The following is a 16,454-nucleotide window of genomic DNA, read 5'->3' as shown; positions in this document are numbered from 1 at the left end:
GTGGCAGTAATTCCTTCCTTTTTATAGCTGAATAATATTCCATATATATATATTTACACACCACAACTTCTTTATCTATTCATCCACCGATGGACACTTAGGTTGTTTCCATGTCTTAGCTATTATAAATAATGCTGCAGTCGAGTTTCCCTGGTGGCGCAGTGGTTAAGAATCCCCCTGCCAATGCAGGGCACATGGGTTCGAGCCCTGGTCCAGGAAGATCCCACATGCCACAGAACGACTAAGCCCATGCGCCACAACTGCTGAAGCCTGCGCACCTAGAGCCCGTGCTCTGCGATGAGAAGCCACCGCAATGAGAAGCCCGCACACCGCAATGAAAAGTAGCCCCCGCTCACCGCAACTAGAGAAAGCCTGTGCACAGCAACAAAGACTCAACACAGCCAAAAATAAATAAATAAATTTATTTTAAAAATAATAATAATGCTGCAGTGAACACGGGGGTTCATATATGTTTTTGAGTTAGTGTTTTCATTTCCTTCAGATAAATACCTATAAGTAGAATTGTTGCATTATATGGTTATTCTATTTTTCATTTTTTGAGGAACCTCCATACCATTTTCCACAGTGGCTGCTCCAATTTACATTCCCACCAACAGTACACAAGGGTTTCTTGTCTTTTTGGTAATAGCAATTCTAACAGGTGTGAGGTAATATCTCATTGTGGTTTTGATTTTCATTTCCTTGTTGATTAATGATGCTGATTAGTGACACATCTTTTCATGTGTTTATTGGCCATCTGTCTGTTTTCTTTGGAAAAATGTCTATTCATGTCCTCTTCCCATTTTTTAATCAGGTTGTTTGTTTTGATGTTGAGTTGTATGAGTTCTCTGGTATATATACTTTATATATATATATCCCTTATCAGGCATATGATTTGCAAATATTTTCTCCCATTGTATAAGTTGCCTTTTGTTGATCTAGTCTTCTGCTGTGCCAGAAGCTTTTTAGTTTGATATAGTCCCACTTGTTTAATTTTGCTTTTGTTGCCTTTCTTTGGATGTCAAATCGAAAAAATCATCACCAAGACCAATGTCAAGGAGCTTACAGCCTATGTTTCCTTCCAGGAGTTTTATGGTTTCAGGTCTTACGTTCAAGTCTTTAATCCATTTCAGTTGATTTTTGTGTATGGTGGGTGTAAGATAGTGGTACAGTTACATTCTTTTGCATGTGGCTGTGCAGCCTCCCCAAAACCCTTTATTGTGTATTCTTGCCTTCTTTGTTGTAAATTGATCATAATGTGTGGGTTTATTTCTGGGCGCTCTAATCTGTTCCACTGATCTATATGTCTGTTTTTATTCTAAAATCATACTGGTTTGATTGTTACAGCTTTTTAATATAGTTTGAAATCAAGGAAGCATGATGCCTCCAGCTTTGTTCTTTTTTCTCGATTCCTTTATCTGTCAGGGTCTTTTGTGGTTCTATATAAATGTTAGGATTGCTTGTTCTACTTCCATGAAAAATACCATTAGAATCTTGATGGGGATTTCATGGAATCTGGAGATTGCTTTGGGTAGTATAGATGTTTTTAATGATATTAATTCTTCCAGTCTATGAGCATGGAATGTATTTCCATTTACTTGTGTCTTCTTCAGTTTCTTTCATCAGTGTCTTATAATTTTCAGTGTACAGGTCTTTCACCTCATTGGTTAAATTTATTCCTAGGATTTTATTCTTTTTGCTGCAGTTGTAAATGGGATTGTTTTCTTAATTTCTCTTTCTGATAGTTTGTTATTAAGTATACAGAAATGCAACCGATTTTTGTATATTAGTTTTGTATCTTACAACTTTACTGAAATTGTTGATTAGTTCTAACAGTTTTCTGTGACATCTTTAGGGTTTCCTGTACATAATATCATGTCATCTGCAAATAGTGATGATTTTACTTCTTCCTTTCTGATTTGATGCCTTTTATTTCTTTTTCTTGCCTAGTTGCTCTGGCTAGGACTTTCAATACTATGTTGAACAGAAGTGGTGAGAGTGGGCATCCTTGTTGCTTCTGATCTTTGAGGAAAAGCTTTCAGCTTTTTACCATTGAGTATGATGTTAGCTGTTGGTGTAGGTTTTTCATAAATCACTGAATCAAGTTAAATAACTTCCCTTCTGTCCCTAATTTAATAGATTTTTCCCCCCTCAGGAATGACTGTTGAGTTTTATTAAATGCTTTTTATACATTTATTGAAATACTTCTCTGGTTTTTATTTTAATTTTGCTAATACGATATATTACTTTGATTTTTAAATGTTACCCATTCCTATGATGAAACCCACCTGATCATGATATACTGTCACTTTTTATATTTTTGAATTAGATTTGCTAAAATTTTGTCAAGAAATTACAAAGCTAATTTACAAATGATATTGACCTGTAATTTTCTTTTCTTGTAATGTCTTTGTCCAGTTTTAGATTGAGGGTAATACTAGCCTAATAGAATAAATTGGAAAGTTTCCTCTTCTCTTCAGTTTTCTGAAAGATTTTGATTGGACTTGGTATTATTTCTTCCTTAAATGTTTGGTGGAATTCACCAGTGAAGCTATTTTGACCTTAAGTCTTCTTTGTGAGAAGGTTATTAACTATAAATTTAATTTCTTTAACTGATATGGGGCTATTTGGACTATTTATTTCTTCCTATTGAGTTTTGGTAGTTTATGTCATTCAAAGACCAAAGTCTTTGTTCATTTTATCTAAGTTGTTCCAGTGCTCTTCATTTCTTTTTGTAGGTGTCATCTGATGTCATTTCCCTTTGCCTGAAGAATTTTTTAAAACATTTATTATAATGCAAATCTCCGATTAACTATTTCAGCTTCAAATATCTGAAAAAGAATTTCATCTTTGCTTTTGAAAGTTATTTCCACTAGTAACAGAACCCTAGGTTGATGGTGTTTTAATTCCAGTACTTGAAAGTTGTTGCGTCATTGTCTTGTCACCTGCATTGTTTCAGACAAGAAATGTCCTGTCCTCCTTATTTTTGTACTGTACATGATGTGTCTCTCCCTGCCTACCCAAGCTGCTTTTAAGATTTTATCTTAATCATTGGTGTTGAGCAGTTTGGTCACAATGTACCTTTGTGCAGTTTTCCGTAGGCTTCTTAAGTTCATTAGACTTCTCAAATTGTTGATTTCTGCTTTTCATCAAATTTTGGAATTTTGTTTGGGAAATTTTCTTCTGTCCCACCTTTGGGAACTACAGTTACATATATATTAGGCTGCTTGAGGTTGTCCCACAGCTCATGCATACTTTATTTTTCTTTTTTAGTTGGTTTCTTTTTTCTGTATGTTTCTTTTTGGATAAATTCATTTTCTATGCTTTAAATATACTAAAATTTTCTTCTGCAATGTTTAATATGCCGTTAATCTCATTCAGTATATTTTTTACTTCATAAATTATAGTTTTCCTCTCTAGAAGTTAAATTTGAGTCTTTTTTATATCTTCTGTGTCCCTACCTAACATGTTTCATCTTTCCTGAAGATTTCTGAGCGTAGGGAAGACTGTTAAAATAGCTGCTTGAATGACCTTGTCTGTTAATTCTAACATCTGTGTCCATTCTAGGTGGGTTTCATTTTTTAAAAATTTATTTTATTGGGGCTTTCCTGGTGGCGCAGTGGTTGAGAGTCCACCTGCCGATGCAGGGGACACGGGTTCATGCCCCGGTCCGGGAGGATTCCACATGCCACGGAGCGGCTAGGCCTGTGAGCCATGGCCGCTGAGCCTGCGCGTCTGGAGCCTGTGCTCCGCAGCGGGAGAGGCCACAACAGTGAGAGGCCCGCATACCGCAAAAAAAAAAAAAAATTATTTTATTGAAGTATAGTTGATTTACAATGTTGTGTTAATTTCTGCTGTCCAGCAAAGTGATTCAGGTATACATATATGTATTCTTTTTCATATTCCTTTCTATTATGGTTTATTACAGAATACTGAATATAGTTCCCTGTGCTGTACAGTAGGATCTTATTGTTTATCCATTCTATATATAATAGTTTGCATCTGCTAATCCCAAACTCCCAATCCTTTCCTCCCCTACCTCCCCCTCCCACTTGGCAACCACAAGTCTGTTCTCTGTCGGTGAGTCCATTTCTGTTTCATAAGTAAGTTCATTTGTGTCATATTTTAGGTTCCACATATAAGTGATATCATATGGTATTTATCTTTCTCTTTCTGACTTACTCACTTAGTATGATCATCTCTAGGTCCATCCATGTTGCTGCAAATGGCATTGTTTCATTCTTTTTTATGCCTGAGTAGTATTCCATTATATCTATCACATCATCTTTATCCATTCATCTGTCAGTTGTTTCCATGTCTTGGCTATTGTGAATAGTGCTGCTATGAACATAGGGGTACATGTATCTTTTCAAATTATAGTTTTGTCCAGATATATGCCCAGGAGTGGGATTGCTGAATCATATGGCAACTCTATTTTCAGTTACTTGAGGAACTTCCATACTGTTTTCCATAGTGGCTGCACCAATTTACATTCTGAGTGGGTTTCATTTGATTGTTTTTACTTCTCATTATGGATAATATTTTTCTTCTTTGCATGCCTGGAAATTTTTTATCGAATGCCAGGTATTATGAATTTTATCTTGTTGGATGCTGGACATTTTTATATTTGTAGATATTCTTGAGTCTTCTTCACAAACTCAAGGATACAATTAAATTACTTGAAAACAGTTTGACTCTTTCAAATCTTGCTTTTAAGATTTGTTGGTGGGACCAGAGCAGCATTTATTCTAGAACTAATTAGTCCCCACTTCTTAAGGCAAGACACTTCTGAGAACTCTACCCAATGTACTATGAATTATGAGGCTTTCTGGCTGGCTAGTGAGAACAGGCCCTGTTCACAGGCCTGTGTGAGCATGAGGAGCAGTAACTTTTTTAGGCAGTTACTTCCCTGGCCTCAGGCAACTTCCTCACAAAGATGAACTGATTAATACTCTACTGAATACTAAATGGGGACCCTCTGCAGATCTCAGGAGTTCTCTTTCTGTGCAGCTCTTTTCTTACTGTTACTCCTCCCTGCAAACACTAGCCTCTTTGTTCTTCTTGGATTCTTCACTCTTTCTCCTCAGCTCTGCTTGTTGAATTCCACTTAGGTTTTCCCAAATCGCACCACAGCCTGGGAACTCTCTTTAGACTGTGATCTGAGGCAGCAGTAGGGCTGTCCTTGCTTGTTCTCCATCTCTTAGGGATCACTGTCCATCATTGCCTCATGTCCAGTTACTGAAACTATTGTATGTTTTGTCTGGTTTTTAAAATTGTTCAAATGGTAGGTAAATCCAGTCCTCATTACTAGTGAGTCACTTTTAATTTTGATAAATAGCCTCCTATAAATCTTCCCCCAAATTATACAAATTTACACTCCCACCAGCATGGTGTCAAAGTGCCTATTTACATGCACCATTACTACCACAAGATATTATTCTTTTTTGTTCATTTTTGTTAATCTGATAAGGAGAAAGAAAGGTATCTCTTTATAGAAGAAATTCGCTATTTCTGGAACTCAAGACGAATAACTGATCAGGTAATCAGAGTTACAGAGAAATTCTTTTAAAAAATTATACACACACACACACTTACAGAGTTTGTCATTGTCTTTCGTACATAAACTATGCCAATTATGTTTCATTTGCCATTTTTAGTTTTTTTGGAGTGAGATGAGAACTTAGTGGCCCTTATTCATCTGAGTTCATATCCTTCTAGATTCTTATATTTTTACCTAGTCTTTCAGGTTAATTTCTTCCACAACCAATTACAGAGCTTTTTAAAGCTCTTCACCTTTATCTAGTCTTTCTAAAGCATTCAAATTAGTTTTCAGAGACACAGAGCTTTTTCAGAATAGGTAAATAAATTACATAATTACAATAACAAGTATAACTGACATAAATGCATTGGGTAAGAAACCTCAGTTATTCTTGGTAAACTAGAAGAAATAAGAATGCAAAGACCAACATATACTAACCTACAGCTTTGATAGTACTCAAAATCTGTGGATGTCACAGAGGGAAAAGAGAATGTGATTAATCCTGCAGATCAGTTAGTAAGTCAGACCAATGAGCTTCCACTAATTTTTTTTTCACTTGCATTTCATTAATTATTCATGAAGATGAGCCTTTTTTGATTTTTTTTGACTTTGTATTTATTCAGTCAGTTGTCATTTTTTAATTCATTGACTATTTTTTCTAAGATGTGTTTCTGTTTCTTTTTTTTTAAATATTTATTTATTTATTCATTTATTTTGGTTGCACCGAGTCTTAGTTGTGGCAGGCAGGCTCCCCAGTTGCAGCTCTCAGGCTCCTTAGTTGCAGCTCGCTGGCTCCTTAGTTGTGGCATGCGAACTCTTAGTTGCGGCATGCATGTGGGATCCAGTTCCCTGACCAGGGATCGAACCTGGGCCCCCTGCATTGGGAGCGCAGTCTTACCCGCTGTGCCACCAGGGAAGTCCCAAGATGTGTGTCTGTTTCTTAATTATTTGTAAGAGTTCTTTACCTATTATGCACGTTAATCCATTGCTACATATGTGACAGTGTTGTTTCCTAACTTTGCTTATGATATCTTTCATTGTGCATGATTTTAAATTCTTTTCTTTTTCTTTCTTTCTTTCTTTCTTTATTTTTGGCTGCATTGGGTCTTTGTTACTGAGTGCGGGCTTTCTCTAGTTGCGGCAAGTGAGGGCCACTCTTTGTTGTGGTGCACGGGCTTCTAATCACCGTGGCTTCTCTTGTTGCGGAGCACAGGCTCTAGGAGTGTGGGCTTCAGTAGTTGTGGCACATGGGCTCAGTAGTTGTGGCTCGCGGGCTCTAGAGCACTGGCTCAGTAGTTGTGACACACGGGCCTAGTTGCTCCGCAGCATGTGGGATCCTCCTGGACCAGGACTCGAACCCGTGTCCCCTGCACTGGCAGGTGTATTCTTAACCACTGTGCCACCAGGGAAGTCCCTAATTTTAAATTCTTATGAAGTAAATTTGTCAGTGTCTTTCTTCATGATATCTGTATTTTATGTATTGCTTCAAAAGACCTATCCCATCTATTTTACTTTTAAAAGTTATGTACGTTTTGGGTATTTCTCACTGACCCTTTGCCTATGTTTATTCCATGGAAAAAATAAGTAAGCATTTTAATTTTTTTTTTATTTTTTATTTTTTTGCGGTACACGGGCCTCTCACTGTTGTGGCCTCTCCCATTGAGGAGCACAGGCTCTGGACACGCAGGCTCAGCGGCCATGGCTCATGGGCCTAGCCGCTCCGCGGCATGTGGGATCCTCTCCGACCGGGGCACGAACCCGTGTCCCCTGCATCGGCAGGCAGACTCTCAACCACTGCGCCACCAGGGAAGCCCAGTAAGCATTTTTAAAAATAATATATTTAGCTAGTAATAAACCTTCTTTATACACAAATCTTTTTTTATTCCCAATTTTTAAAACTCAGCATTTTTATACATGCTTTCATTTTATAATGTGGAATTACATGAAATTTTCTCTTGTTACCCAAGTTGGGCTAGATTTCCACTATCCCCTAAATTACTAATTTGATTGTAAATACCATTTTGCTTGCATATAGGATTAAACCTATGCTTGCCTTCTTAGCTCTTATTCATTGTAATAAAGCTAGAACAAAGACTGGTTTTAAAAGTAATGAAACATGAAAACTATATGAAACCTATACACGTATATGCTTGGTAGAAAATCTAAGAAGTGAAAATATAACCCAAGGGCATTAACAAAATCCCATTAAGAATGGTACTATAGTTTTTTAATGTTACTTACAAAAAAACAGTTACAGTTTGAATATAAAGATCAAAATTTTAAATCATAAACTTCAATGGCAACTTTTCAGTTATTATTTTATTTGATTAAGACTCAGCATTTAACACTGTCAATCCCTCATTCCTTTTTGAAACTTTCTTCTTTTGGCCCCAGAGTCTCCTGGCTCTTTTTCCATTTATCTGGCTCCTTCAGGTTTCCTCTGTTAAAAAAACAAAAAAATTATCCTTAACCTGTACCTTAAATGTTTATGTTCCCTAGATGCTTTCCTGGGACTTTTCTTATTTGACACCGTCTCCTGACCCACCTCATCTGCTCCTCTGACTTTCACTAATGTGTAATCTGAGTGCTAATGACTCACAGCATCTCCAGACCTTACCTTTCCCTGGGTTCCAAACCACATGTCCGTCTATTTGCTAGACATCCCACTGAACTCAATATCAACTTATCTAAAAATGAACACATTATCTTCATTGCTGTTTTTTCTCTACTGTCCAGTCAGTTCTCCTTCTAAACTTGTTCTTTCTGCTGGGTTGGCAGGTAGGGCATGTGGTGGCTTAAGCATTGACTCTCAAGAGTAGCCAGGGGCTGGGTGTGAATCCCAGCAACCTAATTACCTGGGTGAACTTGGGCAAGATATTTTACCACTCTAAACCTCAGCTTTCCTTTAAACTGGAACTAATAGCCCTACTACAAAGAGTTGTTGTGAGAATGCAATCAGATAATCATACAATGCTTGCCCTGAAATAATAACTCACTCCTCTGTGAGTGGTAGTTCACCCAGGTAGTTTGACACCAAAATAGAAACAGAGACTTTGAACCTTCTTTCTTCCTTACTTCTCACGTTCATGCAGTCTTCAAGTCCTATTAAGGCTGCTTTTAAAAGTGTCCTGGGGACTTCCCTGGTGGTCCAGTGGTAAAGAATCTGCCTTTCAATGCAGGGGATGTGGGTTCAATCCCTGGTCGGGGCACTAAGATCCCACATGCCACGGGGCAACTAAGCCCGCACGCCACAACTAGTGAGCTCATGCACCTCAACGAGAGAGTCAGCATGCCACAAACTACAGAGCCCATGTGCCCTGGAGCCCGCGCGCCACAACTGGAGAAGAGAAAACCTGCATGCCACAACTAAAGAGAAGCCCGTGCACCACAACGAAGAGCCAAAGCACCACAACACAAGATCCCACATGCCTCAACAAAGATCCTGCGTGCCGCAACTGAGACCCAACACAGCCAAAAAATAAATAAATAAATAAATATTTTTAAAAGTGTCCTGAATCTGCCTACATCTTGCTCTCCCTAATCATGATGCTGATCCCTGTTACCATCATCCTTTTAATCCAGCTGCCTCCTAATTAATCTCTCTGCCTCCATTCTTATCTACTCCTAATCCCAGTCTCTTTACAGCATCCAGCAAGACCTTTCCAATATCTGCCCTGCTTGCCTGCAATATAAAGGACAAATCCCTTAATTTAATCTTCAAGACCCTTCTTAAGCCGGTTTTGTTTCCATGCCTGCTTCAAATCTCATCACCGAAGCAGTGACTGCAATAACTGTCTTGCAAAATCTTATTGTAAAACTAATACAAACTCATTATAAGAAATTTGAGAAATTAAGAAAGAAAAAAGGAAAAAAGCCCACAGTCCTTCTATTGTTATCATTTGGTATTGCTCTCTGATTTTTTTAATGCATACATGTACACAGCTGTCATCAAATTGAATATGTAGCTTTGTTTATGGGGATGTTTTGTTTTTAAAAAGCATGCCTAAATACATGCTTGTTGTTTAAAAAAATACAGAGTAGCATGCCCCATTCATACATTATAACCCCACCATTTCTCCCAAACCCCCTAGTTTCATTCCCTTCTTTATGTCTGTGAGCAGAAATGTATTAGATATTTTATTCAACTTTTTCAATAACATTGCCTCAAGCATTTTCTCATAACATTAAAAATATTTTGTAAAGTGGTGGTCCCTGGTGGTCCAGTGGTTAGGACTCTGCGCTTCCACTGCAGGGGCACGGGTTTGATTCCTGGTCGTGCCACTGCATGGCCAAAAAAATATATATATTGTAAACTTCATTTTAATGGTGGCATATTAATGGTCATAGTAGTAGCTATGATGTGTGGAGTAACTACTCTGGGCCTAGCACACTGCTAATGTTGCACAGTCCCCATTTGACTGATGAGGGAACTATATGACAAATAAAATGTCAGTTCAAACATTGCTGTGCCTCTCCTGTGGACACCTCAGTATTATGGATATGTGACAATTAATCATTAACCAGTCTTCCCCCATCTTTGGACATTTATGCTTTCTTATTTTTCCATATTATAAATAATTTAGTTACTATTATCATGTTAGTCCATGTCTGCATTTCAAATTATTTCCTAATGAAGTTTACTAAAAGTGAATATGTTTGAAGTTTTTGACACATATTGACAATTGCCTTCCTGAAAGGTTATACCAATTTGCAAGAAGTGATTAATTCTAATGGGAGGGAAGGGAGAGAAAGAAGGTGACACTTCACAGAGGAGGTGACATTTGAGCTGGCTTATGCAGGATGAGTAGGACTTTGCCGGAAAAAGCAGAGTGAGCAGAGCATTCCAGATAGGAAAGGAACTGAGAGCAAAGGCACCAGGCATGAGGGAGCCAACAGAGTTTGTTCCCTCAACTTATTTGCCACCAGAAACCCTCATCATTTAATTTTTCTAGAGTTGGCAGGGAAAAGAATCAGAACAGTCAAGGAGGAAGTTAAAATTCTAATATGCGATTTTGCCCTTTCACATATTTAGAAGCCATCTCAAATGAAGCTTTTTTTAAAGTTCTGAGATGTTTGTGTTAGTCTGGTTGTTTCCTTTCCCAAAGGGGGAACAAATCCCATGAGGATTCAGTATAACAAACATATGCAACCTCTCTGGTCCCACCTGTTTCCCTGAATTCAGAGGGGCAAGAACAGTGCATTTAACGTTGGAACTAATATGAATAGGAGTCACTACCAACTGCCCTAGTTATAAGCAATGAGCAGAATATTATCAACTTCTTGTATTTTATATGATATATATCTATTTGATAAAATGGATAAAGGTAACTAAAATCTATTTTTAAATGTGAGGTAGGTGCCAGATACTAGGAGGTCACATTCTACAGTGAGCAGAGCTGTAGCTGGATTTCAGCATTTATCTGAGTATCAGGTGTCTGCAGTTCCTTCTTTCCAGGCTGGAGCAAGTGCTGAAAGCCAAGGGGATAAAGGTGACAGGGTAAGGGAATGGGTTAGAGTGCTATTAGCAGAAGACAGCCATTCATGCCACCCAGGCAGGGCAGTAGAGGCTTCCACTAGCCACTTCTCACTCATGCTATCATCACAGCTGGAAATGCAAGTTAGCCAGGAGGCCATTTCACATCATATTTTGAAGAAGGCAACTTATTAGTTGTAAATTAAGTAATGAAATGTTTCTATCATCTAGCTGCCATTTATGAAGTCTAGAGCGTATGAATTCAACCATCATAAAACCTAACTATGAAATAGAAATTGACAGAATTAGTGAAAAACATGAGTTACAGGCTGTTTTCAAATAAGTTGTGCCTTTCTGCTTTTAAGGAAGTGTAATAATAGGAATAGATGAAGTGATCAAATAGATGATCTGCTGGACCAGATCTTATTGATAGCTATCATTAGCATTTTCATACAAATACATTAGAATGGCTTTAGACATAGCCAGTCTCCCAGTTGTCTCCTGTTCTGCAAATGTCTCCTCTGAAGGGAGCCAAAAGTGGAAGTATTCTTCCTTACTGCTGCCACTGAAGCCTTAAAGGGACCAAAAGAGTACTTTCCTCTTAAGGTTCTTGCAAGTTATTGATTAGAGAATGTATATAAAATTCTTAACACTATGCCAACACCTCATAATGATAGAAGTGGGAGGAAGAGTTGTTATTTTGTTAGTATTGTGGTTATTATTATGTTTATTATTTTTACTAGATTATTTTACAACCTTGACTTTTATTCCTGACTTGCTAGTCTACTCCCCAGTCCTAACAAAGGAAGATGTAAGATTGGAAGACAGTGTATTAAATTCCATTTGTCTGTCTATGAGAGACATAGAAAATATGAAATGTGCCACTGGACCAGGTGTGCAGCTCTCTCCTGAGTGGGAACTGTCGTGCAGTTAGGGCATCATTCATAAGTGATGAACATCATCTGAATGGGAAACTTATGCTCATTCACAGCAACTTAATTCCTAAAAATTTCTGCATTAAGATGGTGAAAATGACTGAGATCTTTACCAAAAAGCTCTTACCAACTTAAAAAAATTTTAATCAGATGCTAGTGGAAGCCTCTGAGAAAGAAAGCCCTCAGTCTGCAACTTAACATTTCTCTTCAGCAATGCTGCATCCTCCTCCTGATTTCTTTAGATAATATTTGCAGCCTAAAACACAAAGTCACTTTATTCAGACTCATTATTTGGCCTCTTCTTAAACAGCCTTAGGTTTCAGAATCAAAACCTTCTATTTTTCTTTTTTATTCCTAGTTCTGACCCTCTGGTTCTTTCTCTAATATCATGCCCTTTCTTGCATATGTGTATAGAAGAAATATTTTTAAAATAGCACATTAGGGCTTCCCTGGTGGTGCAGTGGTTGAGAGTCCGCCTGCCGATGCAGGGGACACGGGTTTGTGCCCTGGTCCGGGAGGATCCCTCATGCCGCGGAGCGGCTGGGCCCGTGAGCCATGGCCGCTGAGCCTGCGCGTCCGGAGCCTGTGCTCTGCAACGGGAGAGGCCACAACAGTGAGAGGGCTGAGTACTGCAAAAAAAAAAAGAAAAGAAAATAGCACATTAAAAAGCATAAAGTTATGTTATTTAGCTAAAATGCTTGCATAATTTATTTCAGTGTCTTTAAATACTGAAAGCAATTGATCATAAAAATAGCTTGCACTCTTCCAATTATAAAATAAACAAGTCATGGGAATGTAATGTACAGCATGGTGACTGTAAAAAGTTTCTAAGAGAATAGATCTTAAGAGTTCTTACCACAAAAAAAATTAACTATGTGTGGTGATGGATGTTAAATAGACTTATTATGATCATTTTACAACATGTACAGATATCGAATCATTATGTTCTGCACCTGAAACTAATATAATGTTATATGTCATTTATACCTCTATTAAAAAAAATAGCTTGCATTTAAGGTTAGTTTTGCATTGCTACTGCAGTTGCCATGGTAAATGAATTTTTATTTCTACTGCTGATGGGAGTGATTTCTATTATTTATATTGACTGTATAGGACTTCCCTGGTGGCGCAGTGGTTAAGAATCCGCCTGCCAATGCAGGGGACACGGGTTCGAGCCCTGGTCCGGGAAGATCCTACATGCCATGGAGCAACTAAACCCGTGCGCCACAATTACTGAGCCTGCACTCTAGAGCCCACGAGCCACAACTACTGAGCCCACGTGCTGCAACTACTGAAGCCCGCGTGCCTAGAGCCTATGCTCTGCAACAAGAGAAGCCACCACAATGGGAAGCTCACGCACTGCAACGAAGAATAGCCCCTGCTTGCTGCAACTAGAGAAAGCCCATGCACAGCAACCAAGACCCAATCCAGCCAAAAATAAATAAAATATTATTTTGACTGTATAGTTCTGTCCTGGAAAAAATTCGTGTAATATAGTATTCTTCCATAAAACTTTATTTCTCTGATTCCCAGTTCTCTTCATCTTCATTATGATTAAGGCTTTTATTATTCAGCTCTTTCTATCCACTTATCACTTATTCAACCCTTTATCACTTAACTTTGCCCTTTAATATTTTCATAGGTTTCAGTCTTAATTTCGCAGATTTATTCTAAGCTCCTTGATGAGAGATACTGCCTTAGAGCAGGGGTATATTGTACACTGGAGTCCCAGGTTGTGCCACACATTGATTGGTGGGAGTTATCAACAAAGTCAGTGAACTTCATCTGTTCATTCATATTACATTGAAGATTTTTAATGCCACATAAAAATTAATAAATATCTGAAATATGCATCTACTTCTTCCCCAGGTTAACCAGCTTCATGGCATCCCCAAGCTTCTACAGCTCCTCAAAATTCAGAATGAAGATATCCAGCGAGCTGTGTGTGGGGCCTTGAGAAACTTGGTGTTTGAAGATAATGACAACAAATTGGAGGTAGCTGAACTCAGTGGAGTACCTCGGCTGCTCCAGGTGCTGAAGCAAACCAGAGACTTGGAGACTAAGAAACAAATAACAGGTAGTGCTTACTGACTATTACAGGGGGTAGCGCAGTGCACCCCAGCCAGATGTGTTAATATCATCTGTTTTTTCTGAGGTTTCCTGGAACAAATGATTGATGGGCTCATTGTTATCTGAGAGGGCTTTCAAGGAACATTATTACTGCTAGCTTAGACCCCAGATTCAAGTCAAGTTTGAATTCCTTTTTTCTGAAGTGGAAATGCTTCTGAGGCTTTTGGTTAATATTTTTAATTAGAAGTTCTATGCAGCTTCCATCACCTGGACCTCTCTCAATACGAGCTTCCTAGCTTACCTGTCCCTCTATACCTCCAAAAAAGAAAAAAGCATGAATGGATATGTTTTTCAGTCCTCCATTTTATATTTCTACTCAAATACTGATTTGGAAAAATAAATATCTCCCTTCTGTGCATGGATTGGAAAACTAAAATAATCAGATAGAACTAAACTAACGGTTTTGGTAATTCTTGAAGCATGGAGAAAGGAGGACTAGTTTCATTTAAATGAATAGTACGTATGATAGAAGAGAAAATAGTTCATTGAAAATGAAATGAAAATGGTTCATCAGCTCTCGGCTAAAGCTCCATGAACACATTACAGAGTGCAAGAAACATTACTGAGTGTAATCATCAGTAGTATTGCCTTGGGGAAACTTTTAAGTATCTTCAGTGTCCCAGGTAGTAGACATTTTTAATTTATTCTCACAAAAACCTTAGGTTTTGGGGTATTTTTAGGTATTACTGGCTACTAAATCTCAGTTTTACAGATGACGAAACTAAGGTCCAAAGAACTTAACCCTTTCTAATATATCATATAAAAGTTTTTTTAATGATAATAGTTGACAGTCTTCATACTTATTTAAAAGAAGTACTCCATAAATATTGTTTAAGTTGAACTGAATATATGTTGCACTTTTGCCATCCTTTATTATACAACAGTATTCTTTTTCTCTATAAAAATGTTGTCATTATATCCTCTCTATCCATTTATATCTCAAAATATCACATATTTCTATCTCAATATATTTTAATTTTATAAAACTATATGAAGGGTTGCACCGTACTACCCTTCTGCCAGCATGCTGTCATGTCCCATGAGAGATTTCCTTTCATATCCATGACTTATATTAAAATACCTACAGAAATTAAGAGTGATATCACTTATTCATTCATTCATTCATTCATTCAGCCAACATTTAGAGGGCAGCCTTCAAGTACCAACCAGGGTGAATCACAGTCTAGAGAGGTTGTGAATTTTATTTTCCATCTACTAAAACGTGAACAATTGTGTGATGGTTGGCATTAAAAAAAAAACAAAAACAAAAAAATAGCAACCAAACCTCATGTTTAGAACCTAACATTTTCTTTATTAAAAAACAGTTATGAACCACGAAAGAGAATCAAACAGATTATTCTGTTTTACACTCAGAAAAGACTTCATGAGGAGATATATTTCACTGTGGACCTTAAAAGAGATTTAGGCTTTGGACTAGCGTTTTGAAGGAGAATGAAAGTTATTCCCAGCAAAGTGAAAATCACTAGCAAAGCAAAGAAGCTGCTGGTCGTTCACAGGAAACTTGGGTAATAGAGTGATCGAGGTTAGGGTGTGTGGTAGCCAGAAATGTTGGGAGGATGTGTGGCTCTGTGTCAAGGAAATAATCCATTGTTTATGAACTTCCTCTTCTCTCGTGTAGGAAGAAGGAAGCTAAGGACAGAGAATGTTCTGTGGTATTGATGCCACAGAAACCACTGTCTTCTTTAGATAATCTACTGAGGTGACAAATGGAGTTTGATTGTGCAGTTCCCAGGATTTCTAGTATAAGCTAAACATTCCTACCAGAAAGTGTTCATTACATATTAATTGAATTGAGTTGATAGTTGAATGTTTGATACAAATCCTACTAAATAACTTCCTTTAGCTCTATTAATGGAAGTGCTAAATAAGTGCTTTTTGGGCCTCAAAAATAAATTGTTGACTAATTTAGACATGTTTATATCTTTGTTTAGAAACACAAAATGACACAGTAGAAACTAACACAGCATTGTAAAACAACTATACCCCAATTAAAAAAAAAAAAAAACCCACAAAGCGAGTAACCATATATGTGAATCTTTTCTTGTCTATTTTGTAAACATCTTTTTATTGAGCCTCTATTACAGGCTAGTCATAAGCTTGGGCTTTCCATTTTTTATCTCTGTTCTTCCTGACAGCTCCATAAGATATGGTATTATTGACTGTTTACATATGACCAGTGTGAGGCTCAGGGGGTTGAGTTGCCCAAGGTTGCACAGCTATCAAAGAACAAGGCCAGATTTGAACCCAGTATTATCTGGGTGTTTTGCTATATCAAAGTGGCTCCCACCTACTGTTTTGGGGGCAAAGAGTGACTCATTTTTACACTTCTTTAGGAAGGGGCTTTGTCTTTGAGATC

At 37.7% G+C, this 16,454-nt stretch overlaps 1 protein-coding gene across 1 annotated transcript in view; it reads left to right on the top strand.

The window, feature by feature from the left end:
• Window positions 1–16,454, top strand: part of PKP2 (plakophilin 2) — a gene marked incomplete at its 5' end in the record, with an annotated part of 83,816 nt that overhangs the window by 24,733 nt on the left and 42,629 nt on the right. Inside the window, one exon of the mRNA XM_082851099.1 lies at window positions 13,817–14,024. Coding sequence (XP_082707225.1) covers window positions 13,817–14,024 — 208 coding nt within the window. The remainder of the gene's footprint in view (window positions 1–13,816; window positions 14,025–16,454) is intronic.

This window comes from Leucopleurus acutus, assembly GCF_964270905.1.
Source record: "Leucopleurus acutus genome assembly, chromosome: 11".
NCBI classification, from domain to species: Eukaryota; Metazoa; Chordata; class Mammalia; order Artiodactyla; family Delphinidae; genus Leucopleurus; species Leucopleurus acutus.
The sequence above is the reverse complement of the archived record's forward strand: the minus strand, read 5'-3'. Positions and strand labels throughout refer to the sequence as shown.